Source organism: Amblyraja radiata, chromosome 1 (genome assembly GCF_010909765.2).
Source record: "Amblyraja radiata isolate CabotCenter1 chromosome 1, sAmbRad1.1.pri, whole genome shotgun sequence".
In the NCBI taxonomy this organism is placed as follows: Eukaryota; Metazoa; Chordata; class Chondrichthyes; order Rajiformes; family Rajidae; genus Amblyraja; species Amblyraja radiata.
In genome coordinates, this window is record NC_045956.1 from 35,214,181 (window position 1) to 35,240,816 (window position 26,636).

General features: G+C 46.0%; 1 protein-coding gene across 2 annotated transcripts; it reads left to right on the forward strand.

The window, feature by feature from the left end:
* Positions 1–750: 750 nt before the first annotated feature.
* Positions 751–25,141, forward strand: LOC116972792. Of its 2 annotated transcripts, none has more exons than XM_033020449.1 (5): positions 751–870; positions 6,424–6,591; positions 15,631–15,730; positions 23,206–23,336; positions 23,426–25,141. In XM_033020449.1, exons 1-5 carry the CDS (start codon positions 850–852, stop codon positions 23,699–23,701), a joined length of 696 nt encoding a protein of 231 aa, XP_032876340.1. In that variant the 5' UTR covers positions 751–849; the 3' UTR covers positions 23,702–25,141. The 2 variants fall into 2 exon arrangements, with proteins under 2 accessions (XP_032876340.1, XP_032876339.1); XM_033020448.1 differs by having other exon boundaries at positions 807–891; positions 23,426–23,781.
* The last annotated feature ends 1,495 nt before the right edge of the window (positions 25,142–26,636 follow it).

Consider the following 26,636-nt stretch of genomic DNA (forward strand, 5'->3'; position numbering starts at 1 on the left):
GCTGTGGAAGATGAGCCATGATCACAATGAATGGCGGTGCTGGCTCGAAGGGCCGAATGGCCTACTCTTGCACCTATTGTCCATGCTGTGAGTATGTCGAGGACAAACTCGCGGATTAGGTCACCGCAGTGGGACAGGTCCTTTAACCTGTCCAAGTCCTTCTGCAGAGTCCTTGCTTCCCTCTACACTGCCTGACCCTCCACCTATCTTAGCATCATCTATCTGCAAACGTGGCCATATCCCCTTCAATCCCCTTATCTAAATCATTTATATACAACGTGAAGTGTGACGGCCCCAGCACCGAGCCCTGCGGAACGCCACTGTCAGCCAACCTGAAAAAGCACCTTTTATTACAATGCTTTGCCACGGACGACTGTGGAGGGCAATGGATATATTTTAAGGATGATAGATAATTGATTTGATTTGATGGGCCTTAATGGCCTAATTATGCTACGATGTTTTATGACCCCTGGCACGCTGAGTCAGCACACGGACACCCGGGGGCCAGGGTCACCGCGGGCTCAGGGTCAGCACACGGACACCCGGGGGCCAGGGTCACCGCGGGCTCAGGGTCACCGCGGGCTCAGGGTCAGCACACGGACACCCGGGGGCCAGGGTCACCGCGGGCTCAGGGTCAGCACACGGACACCCGGGGGCCAGGGTCACCGCGGGCTCAGGGTCAGCACAGACACGCAGGGCTCAGGGTCAGCACAGACACGCAGGGCCGAAGAGCTTCTCTCCGGTGACGGCGGCCTCGCCCCCAACAGCCACCAATCAGGAACCGGGGCTGGGCCCGCTGACGGAAGCCGTGCGTCACTTCGTGCCCGGAGCGGAGCGGACGCTGGCGCCATGAGCTGGGCCCGGCTGGCGGTGAGGGCGCAGCGACACGGGGCAGGGGATAGTGTGTGGGGGGCAGGGAGTGTGTGGGGGGCAGGGAGTGTGTGGGGGGCAGGGAGTGTATGGGGGGCAGGGAGTGTATGGGGGGCAGGGAGTGTGTGGGGGGCAGGGAGTGTGTGGGGGGCGGGAAGTGTGTGGGGGGCGGGAAGTGTGTGGGGTTCAGTGAGGGTCACAGCGAGTGGGGATCAGGGAGTAGATACTTAGAAACATAGACAATAGGTGCAGGAGTAGGCCATTCGGCCCTTCGAGCCAGCACCGCCATTCATTGTGATCATAGCTCATCATGCACAATCAGTAACCCGTGCCTGCCTTCTCCCCATATCCCCTGATTCGGCTAGCCCTAAGAGATCTATCTAACTCTCTTTTAAATTCATCCAGTGAATTGGCCTCCACTGCCTTCTGTGGCAGAGAATTCCACAGATTTACAACTCTCTAGGTGAAAAGATTTTCCTCATCTCAGTTCTTAATGGCCTACTTCTTATTCTTAAACTGTGGCCCCTGGTTCTGGACTCCCCCAACATTGGGAGCATGTTTCCTGCATCTAGCGTGCCCAATCCCTTAATAATTTTATATGTTTCTATAAGATCCTCTCATCCTACTAAATTCCAGTGAATACCAACCCAGTCGCTTCATTCTTTCATGGGGGGATCAGGGAGTTTGGCGGTCAGTGATGGTTGGGGAGTGTGTGGGGGTCAGGGGAGTGTGGGGGTCAGGGGAGTGTGTGTGGGTCGGGAGTTGTGGGGACCAGCGGAGTGTGTGGGGTCAGGGGAGTGGGTCAGGGAGTGTGCAGGGGTCGAGTGTGGTGGTGAGGTGAGGGAAGAATGGGATGATAAGGTGGTGGATGAGGGGTGCTGAGTGGGGGAGGGAGGGGGAAACTGCTAATACTGGGATCTGGTGCAGCAGAGAGCTGGAGGAGTGGGGGTCAAGGAAGTGTGGGGGTGAGAAGAGTGATTGGGGGGTTGCGGATATTGACAATGGAAGAGGGAAGGGGAAACTACAAATGCTGGGGTCTTGTGCAATAATGAGCACAAGATCCCAGCTGGAGGAGCTCAGCAGGTCGAGCAGCCTCTGGGGAGGGAAATGGATTGATTTGCCTGAAGAAGGGTCCCAACCCGCAGTGTCGCCTGTTCATGTTCTCCAGAGATGCTGCCTGACCCGCTGAGTTACTCCAGCACTCTGTGTCCACGTTCTCCAGAGATGCTGCCTGACCTATTGAGTTACTCCAGCACACATCTACAGTTCCATGTGCCCATGGTTTTGTTGTCCCCCTACTCCAGTGGGCTTGTGCATCTGACAACAAACTTGACTTTACTTGATGGCTGTCACGTCCCACAGAGAATCTTCACAATTTGCAGTTGTGTCCATGTTGCGATTTGTTTCATTCTTTAAACGTTCCATTTAAAGTATGCTTGATTTTGTTCATTTAAATCATCAGAGATCTATTGACACTTCTTGATCAGAACACTCTGATTTATGGGATTATGTCAGGTTGTTAATTGCACATCTTCTGTCTCTGATGTTTTGATATCATCTTACTACTGTACCTGGTGTGTCTCTGCGTCATGCCTTGTATTTGGTCTTGCACCATAGCAATGGGTGCTATGACTCACTACACCGATGTTGACCCTCACTTATTATCTGTACAAATCTTACTTGCCAGTAATTGGTTCATATCCTATTATTTCTGGGATAGTGGACAGTAGTACCTGCATAATATTCTGAGTGGAGGTCAGGAATCATTGCTATTCCACAGGGATGACTGCTGGAGATCCATTTGTTAGTAGTTGGCATGTCTCCATGCACTCTTGACAACTACTACAGATGCATCAAGGAAAGCATACTGCTTTCACAGGGTTGTATCACAGATTGGTTTGGGGAACAGCTCGGTCCAAGACCCTAAGAAATGGCAGAGAGTTGTATATGTAGCCCAGTCCATCACACAGACCAGACCACCCACCATTGACTCCATCCACACTTCATGCTGCCTCTGGAAAGCAACCAACTAACTGAAGATCACTCACACCCCAGTTATTCCTCCTCTCTGCTCCTGTCGGGCCGAATATGGAAAATTTTGAAAGTGCGCACCTCCAGACTCGGGACCCTCTGTTGTCAGGCATTTGCAAGGTTCTTCTGTGAGCTGAGGTGCAGTAACAATTATCCAGTCTACCTCATTGCTGACTTGGACTGTTATGAAACTATGTTCTGCACTTTGGTGTTTTTCTCTTTGCCTTACCAGTTATACTTGTGTATGGTTTGATTATATTCATGAAGCGTATAATCTGATTTGATTGAAACAATAGGTTTCACTCTACCTCAGTACATGTTCATTGGCTATATTTAAGAGGTGGATGTGGCCCTTGTGGCTAAAGGGATCAGGGGGTATGGAGAGAAGGCAGGTACAGGATACTGAGTTGGATGATCAGCCATGATCATATTGAATGGCGGTGCAGGCTCGAAGGGCCGAATGGCCTACTCCTGCACCTATTTTCTATGTTTCTATGTGATAATAGACCTGTGCCAGTTTAGGATCATGAAAATCAAGTTTGTGGTCTAAAAGTTAACAACAGCATCAAATACAGCGGTGTATAATACAATTCTATATTTATTGACACGAGGACCTGGAGATGCTGGTTTACAAAAAAACACAAAGTGCTAGAGTAACTCGCTTGGTCATTAAGTCGGTGATGAGCATTGAGTCGATGATGTTTTGAGTGGAGGTGGAGGGTGAAGCATTTGTTCACTTTGTGAAGCAGTCATCTCAGTTTATACTTACTATGGGGAAACATGCAAGCAATTTATGGGATTATGTCAGGTTGTTAATTGCACAACACACTGGAAAACATCCAATCATTTTTCATGCATTGTTGGCGTAACTTTTTAGATAGTCATACAACACGGAACCAGGCTACCCACGCTTCAATGTAAAATGTCCTAGCCTATCCAACCTATCCCTATATCTCCATCGCAGGTGAAAGACTACTGACTGATATCCACTATAAACCCACTGACTCCCATGGCTATCTGAACTACACTTCTTCCCACCCTGCTTCCTGTCCATCCCCTACTCCCAAAGACTCGGTCTACACCGCATCTGCACCTAGGATGAGGTGTTCCACACCAGGGCATCGGAGATGTCCTTATTCTTCAGAGAACGGGGGTTCCCCTCTTCTACTATAGATGAGGCTCTCACCAGGGTCTCTTCTAGACCCCGTAACACTGCTCTCACCCCATCCCCCATTCGTAACAAGGGCAGAGTCCCCCAAGTCCTTACCTTCCACCCCACTAGCCGTCACAAACAACAAATAATCCTCTGACATTTTCGCCACCTCCAACGGGATCCCACCACCATCTTCCCATCTCCTCCCCTGTCTGCTTTCCGCAGAGACCGTTCCCTCCGTAACTCCCTGGTCAATTTGTCCCTTCCCACCCAAACCACCCCCTCTCCTGGCACTTTCCCTTGCAACCGCAGGAAATGCTATACTTGTCGCTTTACCTCCCCCCTTGACTCCATTGAAGGACCCAAGCAGTCTTTCCAGGTGCGGCAGAGGTTCACCTGCACCTCCTCCAACCTCATCTATTGCATCCGCTGATCTAGATGTCAGCTGCTCTACATTGGTGAGAGCAAGCGTAGGCTTGGCGATCGCTTCGCCCAACACCTCCGCTCGGTTCGCATTAACCTACCGGATCTCCCAGTGGCTCAGCACTTCAACTCCCCCTCCCATTCCGAATCCGACCTTTCTGTCCTGGGCCTCCTCCATGGCCAGAGTGAGGACCACCGTAAATTGGAGGAGCAGCACCTCATATTTTGCTTGGGCAGTTTACACCCCAGCGGTATGAACATTGACTTCTCTAATTTCAGGTAGTTCCTGCTTTCTCCCCTTCTCAGCTCTCCCTCAGCCCAATGTCTCCGCCTCTTCCTTTCTTCTTCCCGCCCCCTACCAACACATCAGTCTGAAGAAGGGTCTCGACCCGAAACATTGCCTATTTCCTTCGCTCCATAGATGCTGCCTTACCCACTGAGTTTCTCCAGCATTTTTGTCTATCCCTATAGCTCAATCTCTCTCATCCTGGTAACATCCTGTTGAGTCTCTTCCACCATAATGACATTGTTCGTAGAGGAATGTAGCCAGAACGTCCGGTCTCACCAAGGCAGCTGTTTCATGATCTGTACGCAATGTCCTTCCCAATGAACGCAAGCGTGCCCAATGTAAATCAGCATTTACAAGGAGCCTTGTACCATGCACATGTGCTCCAGATCGCTTTAGGGCTGTGCATTTCATGACAAAAAAAAGACATCAAGTGCTGGGGTAACTCAGCAGGTCAGTTAGCAGGTCTGGAACATGGATAGGTCACAATGTTCTTCTTTTTGTAAACCAGTATCTGCAGTTCCTTGTGACTCCATATGCCTACCCAAATGTTGGTTATAGTTCCCTCATGTCCTTCCTGCCCTTCTTAAATAATGGTGTACAACATTAGCTATTGTAAAATTATATATATCAGAAGCACAATAGTGATGAGGTTGCTTAGTGAAAGTTACATCTTCACAATAAGACTTCACTCTGCAATTTGTTTTGATTGGATACTTTATTCCAAAATCTATCACCATTATGACCATAAAGCATTGGAATTTTGCCATTACTGGATGTTTTCCATCAGGTCTGCTTCGTCATGTGATCATGGCTGATCGATTTTTTTGCCCTCTCAACCCCATTCTCCTATCTTCTCCCGTAACTTTTCATGTCCTTCCTAATCAAGAAGGTGCTTTAAAATACCCAGTGTTTTGTCCTCCGCAGCCATCTGTGGCAATACATTCTACAGATTCGCCACCTTCTGGCTAAATAAATTCCTCCTCATCTTCAATCTAAAGGTACATCCTTTTATTCTGAGGCTGTCCTCCTGCCACGTGTTACCTTCTCCATTGTCGGATAGTCGACGACTAAACTATCTCCCCCACCTGCTTTGCCAAGTGAGGAGGGGGCTGTGGACCCCCAGCAGGACCAAAAACAAGACCTGTTAAAGGGCGGGCGAGCTCCAAGCGAAGTTGCGATCACTGTCGTACTCAGCATTGTAAGGCACCATGCCTGTTGATGTTTTCAACGATGATGATGATGGTGATGTGCCCTCTGGTTCTAGACTCCCACTACTGGAATCATTCTCTCCATGTCCACTATGTCTAGGTCTTTCTTTATTTCAATAAGATTCCCCCTCTTCCTTCTAAGCTAGTGAGTACAGAGTCACCAAATGCATTCACCCAATCATCCCCAGGATCATTCCTGTAAACCTGCTCTGGACCCAATTCAATGCCGGCACATCCGTCTTCAGATATGGGGTCTAAAACTGCCCAAACTTTATAAGACGGCCTAACCAGCACCTAATAAAGTCTCCGTATTACATTCTTGATGTATGTTAAAACTTTAACTTAATCTTACATGTCATTTATAACTTCATGATAAGATGTATATGTATTTTAATGCAATGCGATGTCATTTTAATTAATTTTATTGTTTGCTGTTTATCCCACTCTAGTCTTTCACAGTAGCACTAAGATGGACCAGAGGAAGATCTGGTCCTTGCAAAGTGGAATACAGCACAAAGTCTGGGAACCCTGGGAGACCTATCAGCCGATACCCCGTTCCTTATAAAAAGGACCTGCCATATGACATTGTTGAGCTGATGGAGGAGGTGGAGACCAAGGTGGGTTTTCTTTTGGTGCTTTGCTGAAATAAAAAGAGACAATTTAGCTTGTAGCCTGTATCATCATTCAGATTGATCGTTGCTGAGTTGTAACTTTGGTTAGACCAGGGCTGTGGAGTCGGAGTCGTGGGGTCGGAGCAAATTTGGTGCTGCTGGAGTCGGTAAAAAACGTCCCGACTCCGACCTCAACATAAATTTCTGAGTACGTAAATCTCTGCCTTATCCACTGACTTGGCCTCCACCGCCGTCTGTGGCAAAGAATTTCACAGATTCACCACTCTGACTAAAGAAATTCCACCTCATCTCATTCCTAAAGGAACGTCCTTTAATTCGGAGGCTATGATCTCTAGTCCGAGAATCTCCCACAAGTAGGAGCAGACTTGGACTATTCGGCCCATCAAGTCTACATCGTCATTCAATCATGACTGATCTATCTCTCCCTCCTAACCCCATTCTCCTGCCTTCTCCCCACAACCCCTGTCACTATACTAACCAATTTTACTTTAGTAGCATCTGCAAACTTGCTAATCATGCCGTGTATGTTCTCAAGACGAATATATGCTAAACTGGACAGAATCAGCCATGCTGACCATGTGCCTCGGTTCACATGACTATAAACTAAACCCTCCCCAGAAAAAGAAAAATAAATAAGTTTAGCCAGCATTAAGAAATTGCAGCAAATTGGCCATGTGCCAATTGCCTTTTGACCACCTTATCTACCTGTGATGCCCACTTTCAATGAACTATGTTCCTGTACTCCTAGATCCTTCTGCTCTACAACACTCCCCAGAGGCTTACTATTCACGGCTTAGGTCCTACCCATGTTAGACTTCGCAAAATGCAACACCTCACATTTCTCTGTATGAAATTCCATCAACCATTCCACAGCCCACCTGGCCAATCGATCCAGATCCTGCTGCAATTTTTCACAATCATCTTCACTATCTGCAAAACTACCCACTTTTGTATCATCAGCAAACTTGCTAATCTTGCCCTGTATGTTCTCATCCAAATCATTGATGTAGATGACAAACAGCAACGAGCCCAGCACAAAACCCTGAGGTACACCGTTAGTAACAGGCCTCCAGTCCGAGAAGCAACCTTCCACCATCACCCTCTGCTTCCTTCCTTGAAGCCAATTTTCTATCCATTCAGCTTTCTCTCCTTGGATGTCATATGTACCGACAGTGGAACATTTACATTTTTACAGTGCAGATTTACAGGCCTATGAACCCAATATACATAGATACCAGGCAATAAACAAAAAATCAATAAATTAATAACACCAATACTATTGCATAAAAACCCTACAAGTGCATAAAATGTTGAGGGGAATAGATAGAGTGCGTAGTGTAGATGGGGCATAGAAAATTGGTGCAGGAGGAGGCCATTTGGCCCTTCGAGCCAGCACTGCCATTCATTATGATCATGGCTGATCATCCACAATCAGTAACCTTCTCATATCCCTCGATTCCGCTATCCCCAAGAGCTCTATCTAACTCTCTTTCAAATTCATCCAGTGAATTGGCTTCCGCTGCCTTCTGTGGCAAAAAATTCCACAAATTCACAACTCTCTGGTTGAAAAAGTTTTTTTCTCATCTGTTTTAAATGGCCTCCCCTTTATTCGTAAAACGTGGCCCCTGGTTCTGGACTCCCCCAACATTGGGAACATTTTTCCTGCATCCAACTTGTCCAGTCCTTTTATGATTTTATGTGTTTCTGTAAGAATCCCTCTCATCCTTCTAAAGTCCAGTGAATACAAGCCCAGTCTTTCCAATCTTTCCTCGCATGACTGTCCCGCCATCCCGGGGATTAACCTCGTGAACCTACGCTGCACTGCCGCAATAGCAAGGATGTCCTTCCTCAAATTAGACCAAAACTGCACACAATACTCCAGATGTGCTCTTACCAGAGTCCTGTACAACTACAGAAGCCTCTTTACTCCTATACTCAAATCCTCTCGTTATGAAGGCCAACATGCCATTAGCTTTCTTCACTGCCTGCTGTACCTGCATGTTTACTTTCAATGACTGGTGCACAGGGACACCCAGGTCTCGTTGCACTTCCCTTTTTCCTAATCTGACACCATTGAGATGATGCCTCCTTGCTCTTGCCGCCAAAGTGGAAAACCTCACATATATCTATATTATACTGCATCTGCCAAGCATCTGCACACTCACTCAACGTATCCAAGTCACCCTGCAACCTCCTAGTATCCTCTTCACAGTTCACACTGCCAGACAGCTCTGTGTCATGTGCAAATTTGCTAATGTTACTTCAGGGCTCTCACTTAACTTTTTTTCCCTGTTGCCAGCCGGGCAACCTCGGCAGCTTTTTAGGTTGCCAAATGACAGTTTAGGTGGTCATTTAAGACGGCCTTCATGACACGTGCGATAATGTGCTCGAACGAAGTGCGTAGTTACCAGTCGGAATTATGGTCAATAAAGCATTCACATATTATTTCTGCTTCAAATAAAGTCACAAACTAAACATATTCAATAGACAATAGGTGCAGGAGTAGGCCATTTGGCCATTTGAGCCATTCATGGCTGATCATCCCCAATCAGTACCCCGTTCCTGCCTTCTCCCCATATCCCCTGACTCCGCTATTTTTAAGAGCCCTATCTAGCTCTCGCTTGAAAGCATCCAGAGAACCTGCCTCCACTGCCCTCTGAGGCAGAGAATTCCACAGACTCACCACTCTCTGTGAGAAAAAGTGTTTCCTTGTCTCCGTTATAAATGGCTTACTCCTTATTCTTAAACTGTGGCCCCTGGTTCAGGACTCCCCCAACATCGGGAACATGTTTCCTGCCTCTAGCGTGTCCAAGCCCTTAACAATCTTATATGTTTCAATGAGATACCCTCTCATCCTTCTAAACTCCAGAGTGTACAAGCCCAGCTGCTCCATTCTCTCAGCATATGACAGTCCCGCCATCCCGGGAATTAACCTTGTAAACCTATGCTGCACTCCCTCAATAGCAAGAATGTCCTTCCTCAAATTAGGGGACCAAAACTGCACACAATACTCCAGGTGTGGTCTCACTAGCGCTCTGTACAACTGCAGAAGGACCTCTTTGTTCCTATATTCGATTCCTCCTATATTTCAATTCCTATATTCGATTCACCAATCAAGACATGATATATACCACAATGACATGCAGCAAAATTACAATACACTATCTCATCTCTTTTTACACATTGCAATGAATGCAATTTCTATTATCTCTTTCCACTTCCAAACAAAAATCTGGTTGGATTATTCAGCGCAGGATCAACCTCGGTAAGACCAAGCGCAGGCTTGGCGATCGCTTCACACAACACCTCCATTCAGTTTGCAATAACCAACCTGATCTTCCGGTGGCTCAGCACTTCAACTCCCCCTCCCATTCCGAATCCGACCTTTCTGTCCTGGGCCTCCTCCATGGCCAGAGTGAGGCCCACCGCAAATTGGAGGAACAGCACCTCATATTTTGCTTGGGTAGTTTACACCCCAGCGGTATGAACATTGGCTTCTCCAATTTCAGGTTGTCCTTGCTTTCTCCCTCCTTCCCCTACCATTCCTTGCTCTCCCGCAGCCTACTGTCTCCGCCTCTTCCTTTCTTTTTCCCGCCCCCCGCCCCTCCCGACATCAGTATGAAGAAGGGTCTCGACCCGAAACGTCGCCTATTCCTTCACTCCATATATGCTGCCTCACCTGCTGATTTTCTCCAGCTTTGTCTACCAACGGGATCCCACCACTGGCCACATCTTCCCATCTCCTCCCCTGTCGGCTTTCTGCAGAGACCGCACCCTCCGTAACTCTCTGGTCAATTTGTCCCTTCCCACTCAAACCACCCCCTCACCTGGCACTTTCCCTTGCAACTGCAGGAAATGCTACACTTGTCGCTTTACCTCCCCCCTTGACTCCATTCAAGGATCCAAGCCGTCTTTCCAGGTGTGGCAGAGGTTCACCTGCACCTCCTCCAACCTCATCTATTGCATCCGCTGCTCTAGGTGTCAGCTGTCCTTTATTGGTGAGACCAAGCGTGGGCTTGGCGATCGCTTCGCCCGACACCTCCGCTCCGTTCGCAATAACCAACCCGATCTCCCAGTGGCTCAGCACTTCAACTCCCCCTCCCATTCCGAATCCGATCTTTCTGTCCTGGGCCTCCTCCATGGCCAGAGTGAGACCACCGTAAATTGGAGGAGCAGCACCTCATATTTCGCTTGGGCAATTTACACCCCAGCGGTATGAACATTGACCTCCAATTTCAGGTAGTCCCTGCTTTCTCCTCCGCTACCCAGCTCTCCCTCAGCCCACTGTCTCCGCCTCTTCCTTTCTTCTTTCTGCACCCTCGCATCAGTCTGAAGAAGGGTCTCAATCTGAAACGTTGCCTATTTCCTTCGCTCCATAGATGCTGCCTCACCTGCTGAGTTTCTCCAGCATTTTTGTCGTCCCATTCACACCAGTTCTGTTATCCCACTTTCCTCACCCACTCCCTACACATTAGGGGCAATTTTACAAAGACAAGTTAACCTACAAAGCCAATGCGTCTTTGGGATGTGGGAGGAAACCCACACGCTTGCAGGGAGAATGTGCAAATTCAACACAGACAGTGCCCGAGAACATGATCGAACACAGATCTCTGGCGTGTGAGGCAGCAAGTCCACCAGCTGTGCCATTATATTTTATTTTCTAACACACAAACAATTATACATTGATAACTTTGGTTACTAAAAAAAAAGAAACTATCTACAGTCTTAAATCTCTAAGTGACGCTATGTCCCCTTTTACAGCTACTGTATGTTTTAATTCATTCAAGACTATGGGGCAGTACATTGGCCATAAAGATGTTGCCTAAAATTGCCAGAGACCTGGAATTGATCCTGAATATGTGTGCTGTCTGTATGGAGTTTTGTTTTCTCATTTATAACAGCTGCAAGTAAGGATTTCCTTGTTCTAACTGGGATGTGAGAGAATAAAACACTCTTGACTCTTGACTTATGTTGCTAATGTGTGGGATAGAAATAGTGTACGCGTGATCAGTGGTCGGCATGCACTAAGTGGGCCGAAGGGCCTGTTTCCACGATGTATCTTTAAATTAAACTAAAAACACTAAAACCAGAGGAAATCTAAAGAAGGGTCTCTACCCGAAACGTCACCCAATTTCTTCTATCCAGAGATGCTGGCTGCTCCATGGAGTTCCCCCGCACAATTAAAGCATGGAATAGTCTTCACCCTACCATAGTTACCCAACCAGACGCAACTAAATAGCTCTTTTTTCCCCAATAACCCTTTTTTTCCTTAAGTCCAAGTCAAGAGAGTTTTATTGTCCTGTGTCCCAGATAGGACAATGAAATTCTTGCTTGCTGCAGCACAACAGAATATGTAAACATAATACAGAACAGGAGATAAAAGTTCAGTGTGTCCAGATACCATAGACCATATATATACACACAATAAATAAACAGATAAAATGCAATAGGCTGTTATTTTTCAGAGTTTGGAGTTTGGTGGTGGAGGGTCCACTCCAGTTTGAATTCCATTTGGAATATTTTTGGAAAACCAAGAAGCAAGAGACGGAGAGTGACAGAGAGAGAGATAGAGAGGGGGCCCGCTCAGAATTGAACGATAGGTGTCCCGGGTGCTTGCCAAGCCGGGCAAAATGGCATGGCGTTCAGGTTGCCCGGCGGGACTGTGGGTTGCCATTGGCACCCGGGCAACCGTTAATTTCGAGCCTTGTACTTTAATTCCATCATTTAAATCATTAATATAGTAAATAGTTGCGGCCCCAGCACCGTGCCTTGCGGCACTCCACTCGCCACTGCCTGCCATTCTGACAGGGACCCATTTATTCCTACTCTTTGTTTCCTGTCTGCCAACCAATTCTTTATCCATGCCAATACCCTACCCCCAATACCATGTGCTCTAATTTTGCCCACTAATCTCCTGTGGGACCTTATCAAAGGCTTTCTGAAAGTCCAGATACACCACATCCACTGGCTCTCCTTCATCCATTTTACTTGTCACATCCTCAAAAAAATTCAAGCAAGATTTCGCCTTCATAAATCCATGCTGACTTGGAGTAATCCTTTCACTGCTATCCAAATGCGCCGTTATTACTTCTTTAATAATTGACTCCAGCATCTTCCCCGCCACCGATGTCAGGCTAACTGGTCTATAATTTCCCGTCATCCCTACGTATCCAGAAATAGAAAAAATTGCGGCTATGATAGTAACAGCCATACCACCCACTCAGGTCCGCGTGGAGAGAGTCTGTTCTCCGCACTGAAAAGAATTAAATCGGATTTAGGTGCTTCAATGAAAGGATGTGGCAGAAGCAATTCTGTTCCTAAGGACATTAATAAATTTTAGGTATGTACTTTTGTAGCAAACTTAACTACCTATGCATTTACTTTTAATTTCTATTGCACTTGAGATTTTTTTTGTCATAATTTAACCATTTAGCTCATACCTGTGGCCTTGGTTTAATACATTTTGGAGTGATGCTTTTATAATCTTTATTTAATTCAATGGAATTTTAATTTTGTTATCTTCCTTTCTGTAATTTTTTTTTCTTTCAGCATAATGAATTATGTTTTTATGACAGAGGGTAGAAGAGGTTTACCTGGATCAGAAGTTATTAGCTAGAAGGAGAAGGTGGACAATTTGAATTGTTTTCTGTGAAGCATCAGAGGATAACGGGAGACCTGAGAGAAGGATATATGATTATGAGAGGCATAGATATGGGATACAGTTTTTTCACAGGGTGGAAATATCAACTACTAGAGGGCATAAGTTCAGGTGAGATGAGGAAAGTTTAAAGAAGATTATGCAAAGTAAGGTTTTTACAAACAGTGTAGTGGCTGGCTGGAAAGCTTTTCCTGGGGGTGGCCATAGAAGTTCAGGTGAGATGAGGAAAGTTTAAAGAAGATATGCAAGGTAAGGTTTTTACAAACAGTGTCGTGGCTGGCTGGAAAGCTTTGCCTGGGGTGGCCGTAGAGTCATCCAGCATATTTTGCAAAACGTTTCCTGTCCCATCTACTAGCAGTGTTACAAAATTTTGAGATTTTAAAAATCAAGTCTGCAATTTATCCCATCAGATAAAGCATAAAAAGAAGTTTAGACACCTAATTCACTTTCATATCTTCAGTATTAAAAAAGTTATGGCCATTTTCATACTCGGAAATTAGCATCTTGTTCCCTATTGTTTTTCCATTGACTTAACACAAAAGCTATGATCGAGGAAAGTCAAAAGCCCATAACTTTCTTAAAAATTAATAGAACTGAATGAAATTTTCAGTTATTATAGATTGAAGCATTCTGAAAGTAATATAAAACATCTTACTTGGATGACCTGAAATTAAAGCATACAATGAGTTAATTACCTAATTGTAGCTAATTACAAAATTGACCGTTGTGACGGAAATAGTAATAAACACCCAGATTGCCTTGAAAATTCAAAAATGTGATATTCTCAAGATTAGAACTTTAATATTATTGTATTATATGCTGAAAGTCCTTAACAGATAGGTAAATAAATTACAATTTCTAGCAGGTAAATAAATTACAATTTCTAGCAATAGACCAAGTCTTTATGGGGAAGATCAGTTGCTAGCTGGTACATTGGCATATCATAATCAGTAGCATCATCATACTCCTCAGATTGTAACCAATAAGCAACTCTGTACGCCTTGTTTTTCCTCAACTTTTCAATCTTGGCATTGTAAACTACAGGTTTTTGCTCTTCAAACCGCACATGACATGCCTTTCTGCCCACTACTTTCCCATTAAGAATGTCCTGTAGATTCCATTTCTTCAGAAAAGGATAATTTTTAAAAATAGCCTAAGTATCCAAATAACAAACTAATCCCATTCACACAAGAATTCACAATATACAGTAACATGATTTTCAAATCTCTCTGTCATGAATTTATATGCCAGATGGAAGAAATGTAATGTTTAATTCCCATAAATTAATCCAGAAACATCCACCCAAAATATAATCAAAATTATTGTTTTTTGCACTATACGTGTGACTCAAACTGTTGTGAATATTTAGTTTAAAAGTAGTGATCATGGAGAGAGAATAACACAAAATATAGACGGCTTATGACATGATTGTCCAAAAAAAATGGGCATTTTAATCATCTTACTTCTGGAACACGATCGATTGGAACGTTGCATTTGCGGCCAATTTCAACTCCATATCAGCAAGAAAAACACTGCCGGTTCGTATGGGGCCCAAATAACATTTTCGCAACTTAAAATAGATTAAAGCCATCCCAAGAAGCAAGATTATATGTCAAATACACAATTTACCCTTTGTTTTGTCCCGTTGTTGCAATCCATCATGTTGTAGGCATTGAGGGCGTTAGAAGTCGCTTTTTATTTTAATCTAATCCTTAAATTGTCTAGCGACGTGGACGCTTCTGCTATGGGGCCATCATTTATGGGGCCTCATGATTTTATACAACTCTATAAGATCACCCCTTAGCCTCCTGCACTCCAAGGTGCAAACAGCAATGGCCCAGCACCGATCTCTGAGGCACACCAGTAGATACGGAATCCAGTCCGAAAAATAATCTTCCACTGTCAACCTCTGCTTCCTTACATGAGGCCAATTCTCTATCCAGTTAGCTAGCTCTGCCTGTATCCCATGTAATCTAGCCTTCCAGTGTAATCTGCCATGCAGAACCCTATCAAAGGCCTTTCTGGAGTTATATAGATTACATCAACTGCATATTCACTGAGGACGTTTTCAGATCGGGAACCTTCTTCAGACTAGACAATAACCGCAGATGCTGGAATCAGCCAGCCCTTTTTTTTCCCTCACAATTCCAACAATTCCAATGCAGATTCTTGTATCTCCATTTCCATTACTTTGTTCACTGATGTATTGATGGTTCATCAATTTCAATATGCAGCGAGTCAGCTATTTCCTCATTCACATTCAAATGTTAGCTGTAGCCCAGAGCATGTATTGTAATGCGTATATTTTCAACTGTTTAAAGTGTTTGCAACCTGGGGAAACCATTATAATTACTTTTGTTTTACAGGGTGGATTTTTGCCAAACATATTTAAAGCACTGTCGTATCGGCCTGTGGAATTCAGAGCATTCTTTGCGTACTACAATGCTCTAATGAACAAATCAACAGGTACGATGAGAGAATGAAATAGCATTCATCATGAATCAGAGGGTGACAGACATTTGTCCCGTTGTTGTGCGCTCAGTTTCATGCCAAGTATCATTTGTACCTGATATTTCCAAAATGTAGCATACATACTTAATGTTCAGCTCCTTATACACTGAGTTGACAGGATAGCAAGCTGAGGTTATGAGGAGAGAGGAGCAATATACTGAGATTTACGGGGAAAGGGGTATGTCAGTGGCACCAGGGATTGTCCTTTAGTTCTTGAAACCCCTTTTTTGGGTAAAAGACGAGGTACATTCACTCTATCAAATCCCCTAATGATCTTATACAACTCTATAATATAACACTTAGTCTCCTGCGCTCCAAGGAATTAAGTCCTAGCCCGTCCAGCTTAGGCCCTCAAGTCCTGGCAACGTTCTCATAAATCTTCTCTGCACTCGATCTAGCTATCCTTTCTACAGCAAACTCAACACAATACTCTATAAGAATCGTCTCACCAACATCTTGTGTTGGAAGAAACTGCAGATGCTAGTTTACACCGAAGATAGACACAAAATGGTGGAGTATCTCAGCGGGTCAGGCAGCATCTTTGGAGAAAAAGAATAGTTGACGTTTTGGGTCGAGACCCATCTTCAGACTGAGAGTCATTTTGTCTCACCAACATCTTGTTCAACTGTGACATAACTCCCCAACTTCAAAACACTTACCGATGAAAGCCAATGTACCAAAAGCCTTATTGACCACCCTATATACAGTGCCCTCCATAATGTTTGGAACAAAGACCCATCATTTATTTATTTACCTCTGTACTCCACAATTTGAGAATTGTAATAGAAAAGAAATCATATGTGGTTAAAGTGCACATTGTCAGATTTTAATAAAGGCCACTTTTATACATTTTGGGTTCACCATGTAGAAATTACAGCAGTGTTTATACATAGTCCCCCCGTTTCAGGGCACCATAATGTTTGGGACACAGCAATGCCACGTAAATGAAAGTAGTCATGTTTAGTTTTTTTTTGCATATCCTTTGCATGCAATGACTGCTTGAAGTCTGCGATTAGAAACATAGAAAATAGGTGCAGGAGGAGGCCATTTGGCCCTTTGAGCTAGCACCGCCATTCATTGTGATTATGGCTGATCGTCCCCAATCAATAACCCGTTCCTGCCTTCTCCCCATATCCCTTGATTCCACTAGTCCCTGGAGCTCTATCTAACTCTCTCTTAAATCCATCCAGTGATTTGGCCTCCACTGCCCTCTGTGGCAAGGAATTCCACAAATTCACAACGCTCTGGGTGAAAAAGTTTTTTCTCACCTAGTCTTAAATGGCCTCCCCTTTATTCTAAGACTGTGGCCCTTGGTTCTGGACCCGACCAACATTTTTCCTGCATCTAGCTTGTCCAGTCCTTTTATAATTTTATATGTTTCTATAAGAATCCCCCTCATCCTTCTAAACTCCAGTGAATACAAGCCTAGTCTTTTCAATCTTTCCTCATATGACAGTCCCGCCATCCCAGGGATCAATCTCGTGAACCTACGCTATACTGCCTCAATCACAAGGATGTCCTTTCTCAAATTAGAAGACCAAAATTGTACACAATACTCCAGATGTGGTCTTACCAGAGCCCTATACAACTGCTGAAGAACCACTTTACTCCTATACTGAAATCCTCTTGTTATGAAGGCCAACATTCCATTACCTTACATCACTGCCTGCTGTACCTGCACGCCAACTTTCAGTGACTGGTGTACAAGGACACCCAGGTCTCGCTGCACATCCCCCTTACCTAACCTAACCCCATTGAAATAATAATCTGCCCCCTTGCTTTTGCCACCAAAGTGGATAAACTCACATTTATCTATATTATACTGCATCTGCCACTCATCTGCCCACTCACTCAACCTGTCCAGGTCACCCTGCAACCTCCTAACATCCGCTTCGCAGTTCACACTGCCACCCAGCTTTGTGTCATCCGCAAACTTGCTAGTGTTGCTCCTAATTCCCTCTTCCAAATCATTAATATATATGGTAAACAGTTGCGGCCCCAACACCAAGCCTTGCAGCACTCCACTCGCCACTGCCTGACATTCTGAAAAGGACCCGTTCACTCCTACTCTTTGCTTCCTGTCTGCCAACCAATTTTCTATCCACGTCAATACCCTACCCCCAATACCATGTGCTCAAATTTTAGTCACCATTACCCCATGCAGGACCTTATCAAAGGCTTTCTGAAAGTCTAGATACACTGGCTCCCCTTCATCCATTTTACTTGTCACATCCTCAAAAAATTCCAGATTAGTCAAGCATGAATTGCCTTTCATAAATCCATGTTGCCTTGGACTAATCCTTTTACTGCTATCCAAATGCCCCATTATCACCTCTTTAATAATTGACTCCAGCATCTTTCCCACCACCGAAGTCAGACTAACAGGTCTGTAATTCCCCGTTTTCTCTCTTGCTCCTTTCTTGAAAAGTGGGATAACATTAGCTATCCTCCAATCCACAGGAACTGATCCTGAATCTATTGAACATTGGAAAATGATCACCAATGCGTCCACTATTTCTAGAGCCACCTCCGAGGACCCTGGGATGCAGACCATCAGGTCCAGGGGATTTATCATCCTTCAGTCCCATTAGCCTATCCAATACTATTTCTCGCCTAATGACATTTTCTTTCAGTTCCTCTACCCCCTTAGATCCTCTGTCCTCCAGTACATCTGGGAGATTGTTTGTGTCTTCCTTAGTGAAGACAGATCCGAAGTACCTATTCAACTCTTCTGCCATTTCCTTGTTGCCCATAATAATTTCACCCGTGTCTGCCTTCAAGGGACCCACATTTGACTGCTACTCTTTTTCCCTTAACATATCTAAAGAAGCTTTTACTGTCCTTCTTTATATTCCTGGCCAGCTTCCCCTCGTACTTCATCTTTTCAGCCCGTATTGCCCGTTTTGTTTCCTTCTGTTGTCCTATGAAAGTTTCCCAAACCTCTGGCTTACGGCTACTCTTTGCTATGTTATACATATTTTCTTTTAGTTTTATTGTATCCCTAACTTCTCTTGTCAGCCACGGTTGCCTCCTACTCCCCTTAGAATCTTTCTTCCTTTTTGGAATGAAATGATCCTGCGTCTTCCGGATTATGCCCAGAAATTCCTGCCATTGCTGTTCCACCGCCATTCCGGCTAGGATCCCTTTCCAGTCTACCTTGGCCAGCTCCCCTCTCATGCCTTCATAGTCCCCTTTGTTCAACTGCATCACTGCCACTTCCGATTTAACGTTCTCCTTCTCAAATTGCAGATTAAAACTAATCGTATTATGATCACTACCTCCAAGCGCTTCCTTTACCTCGAGTTCTCTTATCATATCTGGTTCATTGGACAACACTAAATCCAGAATTGCCTAAATAACACCAATTAGTGTCTTCTTGCCTTTACAATTCCTCAACTCAATCCATAGTGACTACCTCGTCAGTCCCTATGTCTTCCCTCGCAAGGGACTGAATTCCCTCCTTCACCAGCAGAGCTACCCCCCCTCCTCTGCCCACCTGCCTGTCCTTTCTATAGGATGTATAACCCTGAATATTAAGTTCCCAGGCCCGATCCTCCTGCAGCCACGTCTCAGTAATCCCCACAATGTCATATCTACCAACCTCTAACTGAGGTCCCGTATCCCCCTGTTCCTGCTCTCGCCAGCACGAGGAACTGGAAGCAAACCGGCAATAACAACACTGGAGGTCCTGCTTTTCAGCATTCAGAGAGGGAGGGAGGGGTGAGGGAGAGGGGGTGGAGAGGGAGGGGGAGGGGGAGAGGGATGGGGAGGGGGGAGAGAGGGAAGGGAGAGAGGGAGGGGGTGGCAGGGAGGGGGGCAGTGGGGGGGAACATGGAGGGGGGGACAGGGAGGATGGGGACAGGATGGGGGAGGGGGAGGGAGAGGGCAGACCTGAACTCGGTGAGCGGGCGGCTATGACGTGGCCGACCTCGGGCGGCGTGGAGAGCCTCGGCAGCTCTCGCGTGACGATTTCCCCGTGTCCCTGCGATCAACGGAGCAATTTCAGGTTTCCCAGAGGGACTAATACCCCGCGCGACAATAACTGCCGCCGCCATGTTGAAGCCAGTGACCGGCTGTGACCGCCGGTGACCTCCTGATCTGCAGAGCATTTTGAGAACGGGGGGGGAGGTGGGTTGAGCGGGTGGGCGTGGGAGTCCAGCTGCGGGAGGCGTGGCGCGAACATACTTGTGCTGAGCGCGGGGCTTTAGTCCAACGGAGCTGCAGAACCTATGAGGAGAAGTCCAGCGCGTGAGGAGTCGCTGCCCCGAGATCTGTAGAACAAAGAAGCTACAGCGGAACGCAGCTGTAGAATCTATGTTCTGCAGTACTTTCTTGATCTCTGCGCCTTTAATCCACAGCGGCGGGGGGCGGGGCCAGGACGCATGTGGGCCTGGATTGGTCGGCATGTGGGCATTGTGACGTCAGCAGCTGGTGAGCACCTAGGTTTTAAAATTTGTGTTTTGTGATCAATTTTATTCAAAATCTGGGGAAATAATTGACCAAGGAGTGGATTTCTGAAATCATGTTAAATCCCTACCGAAATGGTAAACATCTCAGCGTTTTTGCGTCTGGTTTTCGAGGAGATACGTTTCACATGCAAAATAACACACACACATCCACACACACAGAGTTTTAATAGATACTAGACCAAGTGCAGACCCGTTCGGTCTGTTCTTGGTTCTTGTTCCTCCAAAATATTCAAATGGAATTTAAACTGGAGGTGGTAGAGGGAGGACTTAAGCCAGAAAGGGTTCCCCCAACGTGTGGTTGCGGGGGAGGGGGGGGTGGAGCTGGGGGTGGGCTGCATGCGGCGTCACACAAACTAACTACCCCCCCGCACACACGCTAACTACCCCCTTTCATATTATATTAATATTATTAATTTGCTCCTTTTACCTCATAACCACCCTATCCACTGACGCATAGCCCCCAACTCGCAGGCGCGTCTAGAGAGGGGGGGGGGGGGGGGGGGGTAGAGAGTGAGAGCAGAGAGAGAATGTGGAGACAGAGAGAAAAGGGCAGAGACAGGGCAAGAGACAGAGGGCGAGGGGGTGGAGGGGAGGAGAAGAGGGAGGAGAGAGAGAGAGGGGAGGAGAGAGAGAGGGGAGGAGAGAGAGAGGGGAGGAGAGAGAGAGGGGAGGAGAGAGAGGGGGAAGGGGAGGGAGAGGTGGGGGGGAAGGGAGGGAGGGGATGAGGTGGAGGGAAGAGGGTAGGGGAGGGATGGAGTGGAGGAGGAAGGGCAGGAGGGAGATGGGGTAGGGGAGAGAGGGGAACGAGTGGAGAGGGAGAGAAGTAGGGGAGAGAGGGGGAAGAGTTGGGAGGGAGTGGGGTGGGGGCAGTCCATCTATTCCCCACTCCCTATCACCCACACTCCTCTCCCTCTATTCCCACACTCCCCCTCTTCACCTCCCCAGGATCTCGCCTGTCGTCCGGATCTGCAGAACTTGCTCGTTCGAGAAGGAGTCAGAGAGCCAAATGCCAGCGCGTGTCGGGTCGGGTCGGAGGGGGGCGGGAGGGGTGTGGGGTGTTGACGTAAGTCGGCCTCGCGACGCTCGCAGCCGTTGATAACTGCCAGCTGACAACAGCCGTTTAAAGCCGCTAAGGCAAGACACGTTCGCCCAGGAGCGAGCGTTCACAGCACAGCTGGAATGAGCGCGCAGGGAATAGTAGGGGCGCGCAGGTGGGCGGGGCTTCGCGAGCTGTGCCGGCTGTGAGGAGAAAGTTCAGCGGTAGCGGAACGGAGCTGCATATCTTATGAGGAGAAGTCCAGCGCGTGAGGAGTCGCTGCCTCGAGATTTGTAGAACAAAGAAGCTACAGCGGAACGCAGCTGTAGAATGTTTGTTCTGCAGAACTTTCTCGATATTTCTGCGCCTTTAATCCACAGCGGCGGGGGGCGGGGCCAGGACGCAGGTGGGCCTGGATTGGTTGGCATGTGGGCATTGCGACGTCAGCAGCTGGTGAGCGCCGTTTATATTTTAAAAATTGAGTTTTGTGATCAATTTTATTCAAAATCTGGAGAAATAATTGACCAAGGAGTGGATTTCAGAACTCATAAGTTAAATCCCTACCGAAATTGTAAAAAACCTCCGCGTTTTTGCGTCTGGTTTTCGAGGAGATACGTTTCACGTGCAAAATAACACACACACACTCACAGTTTTAATAGATACTAGACAAAATGCAGACCCGTTGGGTCTGTTCCCCCAAAGTGTGGTTGCGGGGGAGGGGGGGCGGCATCACATCACCCCCCTGCACACACGCTAACTACCCCCCTTGATATTATATTAATATTATTAATTTGCTCCTTTTACCTCATAACCGCCCTATCCACTGACGCGTAGCCCCCAACTCGCAGGCGCGTCTAGAGAGGGTGGGGGGTTGGGGTAGAGAGTGAGGGCAGAGAGAGAATGGGGAGAGACAGAGAAAGGGGCAGAGACAGAAGGGCAAGAGACAGAGGGAGAGGGGGGTGGAAGGGAGGAGGAGAGGGTGGGTGGGGGAGGAGGGGTGAGAGAGATGGGAGGACAGAGGGGGAGGAGAGAGGGGGGCTGAGAGGGGGGGAGGGAGGAAGGGGGTTTAGGGGAGGTAGGGTGGGGGACGGCAGGGGGATGGGGGAGAGAGAGAGATGGGGAGAGAGAGAGGGGGAGAGACAGAGAGCAAAATGCAACCGTGCATCACGCGTTCAGAATGTTCTGGAAATGAAGCATACGCGTCTCATGCACGAAAGCTGTCGGCAGCTCTATGGAATTCAGGGGAGCAACCTGCCGTGTCACCACCCCCCCCTCTCACCACCTCCCCTCTCACCACCCCCACCCCCCCCTCCTCTCCCCCTCCCCTCCACCTTCCCCCCCCTCCCCTGTCCCCCTCCCTCCTCCCCCCCCCAGGCTGGGGGGGGCAGGGCCGGGTGGGGCCAGTTGGGCCAGGTGCAAAGGCATTGTGAGGTCAGCGGGCAGGGCCACCAGGCAGGCTGGGGGTGACAGGGCCGGGTGGGGCCAGGTGGAAAGGCATTGTGAAAGGGAGGGAGGGGGAGAGATCTCCCACCCCTGTCCCATTGTGATTAGACATCTGTGAGATGGCGCTGTGACTCATGCAGAAGTTTGATTTTAGTGGGAACACGTGAAGGTTCCAATCTCCCTCACCTGCCCCAATGAGATCCATTGTGATTGAATTGGTGGCACTTTGGCTCATGCAGCTGTTTGATTTTAAAAAATGTTGATGTTTTGTGAACAATTTTATTCAAAATCTGGGGAAATAATTGACCAAAACTAGAGAGGAGTGCATTTATGAAATCGTAAGTTAAATCACTATCAAAATTGTAAAGACCTCCTCGTTTCTGCGTCTGGTTATGATATTTAATTTTTTGGTAAATGAAAATGTTGTGGAAAAAAGATGTCTTAACATTTTCCACAACTTTATACCATACATTTGCCTTTAGGAAATCTCAGCAAAGCAGACAAGGAACTGATTATTGTGGCCACGAGTGTGATTAATCACTGTCCCTACTGTGTCATATCGCACAGTGCCATACACCGATTGTATTCAAAAAACCCCATTCTGGCAGATCAGGTGAGTTGCTAAATATTTTGTGTAAACACACTCTTTAATAACCTGTAAAATGTAGGCATTTAATGACGTCTGGATTCTGTTCCTTTCAGGTGATTGTGAACAGGGAGCTGGCAGATTTGGATGATCGCCAGCGGGTTATGCTGGATTTTGCCCTCGCTGTGAGCAAATCAGAAAACATCAGCGAAGACCAGCTGAATAACCTGGAGAAGCATGGCTTTGACCGGGATGATGCCTGGGATATTGGCACAATCACAGCATTCTTTGCAATGTCCAACCGTCTGGCGCATGTCATTGGTCTGCGTCCAAATGAAGAGTTTTATGCATTGGGAAGATTGCCCAAGGAGAAAGAGAAAAAGGAGGGTTAAGCAAACCCGATGACCACTTTCTGTTTCTCAGTTCAGTCCAATGCTTAATTTGAAAATAGAAAACCATATTTACGTTTGAAGTGAAGGCTCTGGAATTCTCATCTTCTCATTGTTCAAAATACAAATTTAAAACTACAAGCAAACACGAGGATAGAAACATAGAAAAATAGGTGCAGTAGGCCATTCGGCCCTTCGAGCCAGCAGCACCACTCAATATGATCATGGCTGATCATCTAAAATCAGTACACCGTTCTGGCTTTTTCCCCATATCCCTTGAGGATGAATGCCATGCTAAGATGCATTGATCCTGGATACCGAATGCAGTCTGTAAAAGTGGGACATAACCAGTGTGATTGAGCATTTATTGAGAAAGCTCCAAAGGGGTGGTAGTGGCTTTTGGATTGCACTTTGTTCTGTATCATTCAATGTACACATGTGGTATGTAAACTTCACCACATCTGGATACTGCCAGCAGTTCTAAACTAATTATAGGTATAACACAATAATTCTGCTGTGAGGTGAATCCAGCCTATACAGGAGTGTACTGTCTTTACATTGTGTGGGCGTGAGTGGATTAATGTTAAACCTTAGTTTATATTTAAAATGGAAGATTTGAGGTTATTTAGAAATTAATTGTGATTACAGCAATTTTGAAATTATTGTTCAGAGGAATTCTATTTAAATTATGTTTTAGTGCAAAAATTGAGTTTCACTGTGCCTTAATTGGTACATGTGACAATAAACTGACCTTGAAACCTTGAAATTTAAATCCGACATGCACAAGGCAGCTAAAAAGAGACAGGTTATTTTGATGGGAAACCCTTTCCTTTAATGGGACTGAAAATGAGAACTTATAGTTCAGTTGTGCCACATGGTTTGTAAATAGTACGATAAAGATGGCATGAATATGGAGTTGTAAATATAAGGAAGGGCTTGAGAAACATTTGATATAAATAATGACAGGTTCCTGGTGTATTAACGATTCTCAATCAGTTCAGGGACATGCAAGGTTTAAAGAAGGGGCCCAACCTGAAACGTTACCTGTCCATGTTCTCCAGAGATGCTATCTAATCTGCTGAGTTACTCCAGCACTTTATGTCTTTTTTGGTAAACCAGCATCTGCAGCTCCTTGTTTTTGTAGGGACATTCCCCGCATTTTTCTGGACAATACGCTTCTTAATGTGCCTATTAGGAGAGATAAATAAAATAACAGATTGAGGTAAAACAAATAACAAATTGAAGTAAAAATAACAAATTAAGGAAGAACAAGATTTGTAAAAGGGATTAAGGTGATGAGATGAGTTTACACTGAAACCTGGAGGTAGTGTAAGCTGATCAAGTAGATTCTGCCATTGAATTTGGGATTATGATAAAGGCATTTTATCTTAACGAAATTCAAATCATGCTACCACAATAAATTTCAATCCAGTTTAAAATTAACATTTCAACTTCTCATAATTTGAATCCTAACAAGTGTGGAATAAGTCAAATAAGACCCTCGGTAAGCAAAACAAGTGTCAAGGTTCTGATCTGTAGCTCATCAATGAAATGTGAATCATTTCATCATTTTACTTCGACCTTCAAGTCTACTCTGCCATTCGATCCTGGCTGATCTATCTTTTCCTCTCAACCCCATTATCTTGCTTACGCCTGACACCTGTACCAATCAAGAACCTATAAATCTCTGCTTTAAAAATACCCAGTGACTTGGCCACGATAGCCTTCTGTGGCAATGAATTCCACAGCTCCAACTGACTAAATAAATTCCTCATCTCCTTTCTAAACGAACGTCCTTTAATTCTGAGGCTATGACCTCTAGTCCTAGACTCTTCCACTAGTGGGAACCCTCTCCACATCAACTCTATCCAAGCCTTTCACTATTTGGTACATTTCAATGAGGTCCTCCTCATCTCCTTTCTAAAGGTGTGTCCTTTTATTTCTAGACTCTCCGATTTCTGAATCATTGAAATTATGATTAATAATAACTCCCCATTGTGAGTCAATATACAAAGATCAGTTTGGTTAATCCAACCAGAGAGCAATGAACTGGAAAGACTCATTCAATTGAGTAAAACATTCACTGGTGCTGGTGTTTTGTGTTTATACACAGGATATTATTGGTGGTTTTGAACCAAAGCAGATCTCAATGTAAGATGGAACTTCGTATAAAAATAAATAAATAGTGGTGTTACAGATGTTCACTCTTTATAGCACGTTGCTCTCTCTCTGTTCAAATTACAACTAATTCGGTGACAACACCTTTGGAGATGAGTTGCAAAGGGAAGTGAAGGGATCAAGGAGATGGGGAGTGGGGAGGAAGGGAACAGGATAGGATTGGAGCTGGGGATCAGGGAAATGACAAGATTGAGGGTAGACACAATGGGCCATTGTAGGCTTCACCTTTCCCGATTCATCCATTCAGGCTCTGCTTTGTTCTGCACCTTCCTCTAGTGTCCCCCTCCCTGACTCAGTCGGATGAAGGGTCTCGACTGGTAACGGATCCTTTTCAGAATGGCAGGCAGTGACTAGTGGGGTACCGCAAGGCTCAGTGCTATTTACAATATATATTAATGATTTGGACGAGGGAATTGAATGCAACATCTCCAAGTTTGCGGATGACACGAAGCTGGGGGGCAGTGTTAGCTGTGAGGAGGATGCTAGGAGGCTGCAAGATGACTTGGATAGGCCTGGTGAGTGGGCAAATGCATGGCAGATGCAGTATAATGTGGATTAATGTGAGGTTATCCACTTTGGTGGCAAAAACAGGAAAGTAGACTATTACCTGAATGGTGGCCGATTAGGAAAAGGGGAGATGCAACGAGACCTGGGTGTCATGGTGCACCAGTCATTGAAAGTAGGCATGCAGGTGCAGCAGGCAGTGAAGAAAGCGAATGGTATGTTAGCATTCATAGCAAATATATTTGAGTATAGGAGC

What these genes read in the sequence shown, in the direction of transcription:
- LOC116972792 (XM_033020448.1), top strand. Translation starts at nt 850, where the DNA reads ATGAGCTGGGCCCGGCTGGCGGTGAGGGCGCAGCGACACGGG. An exon ending in TGAGGGCGCAGCGACACGGG is followed by an intron (nt 892 to 6,423) that starts GCAGGGGATAGT and finishes ATCCCACTCTAG; the next exon opens with TCTTTCACAGTAGCACTAAG. An exon ending in TGGAGGAGGTGGAGACCAAG is followed by an intron (nt 6,592 to 15,630) that starts GTGGGTTTTCTT and finishes TTTGTTTTACAG; the next exon opens with GGTGGATTTTTGCCAAACAT.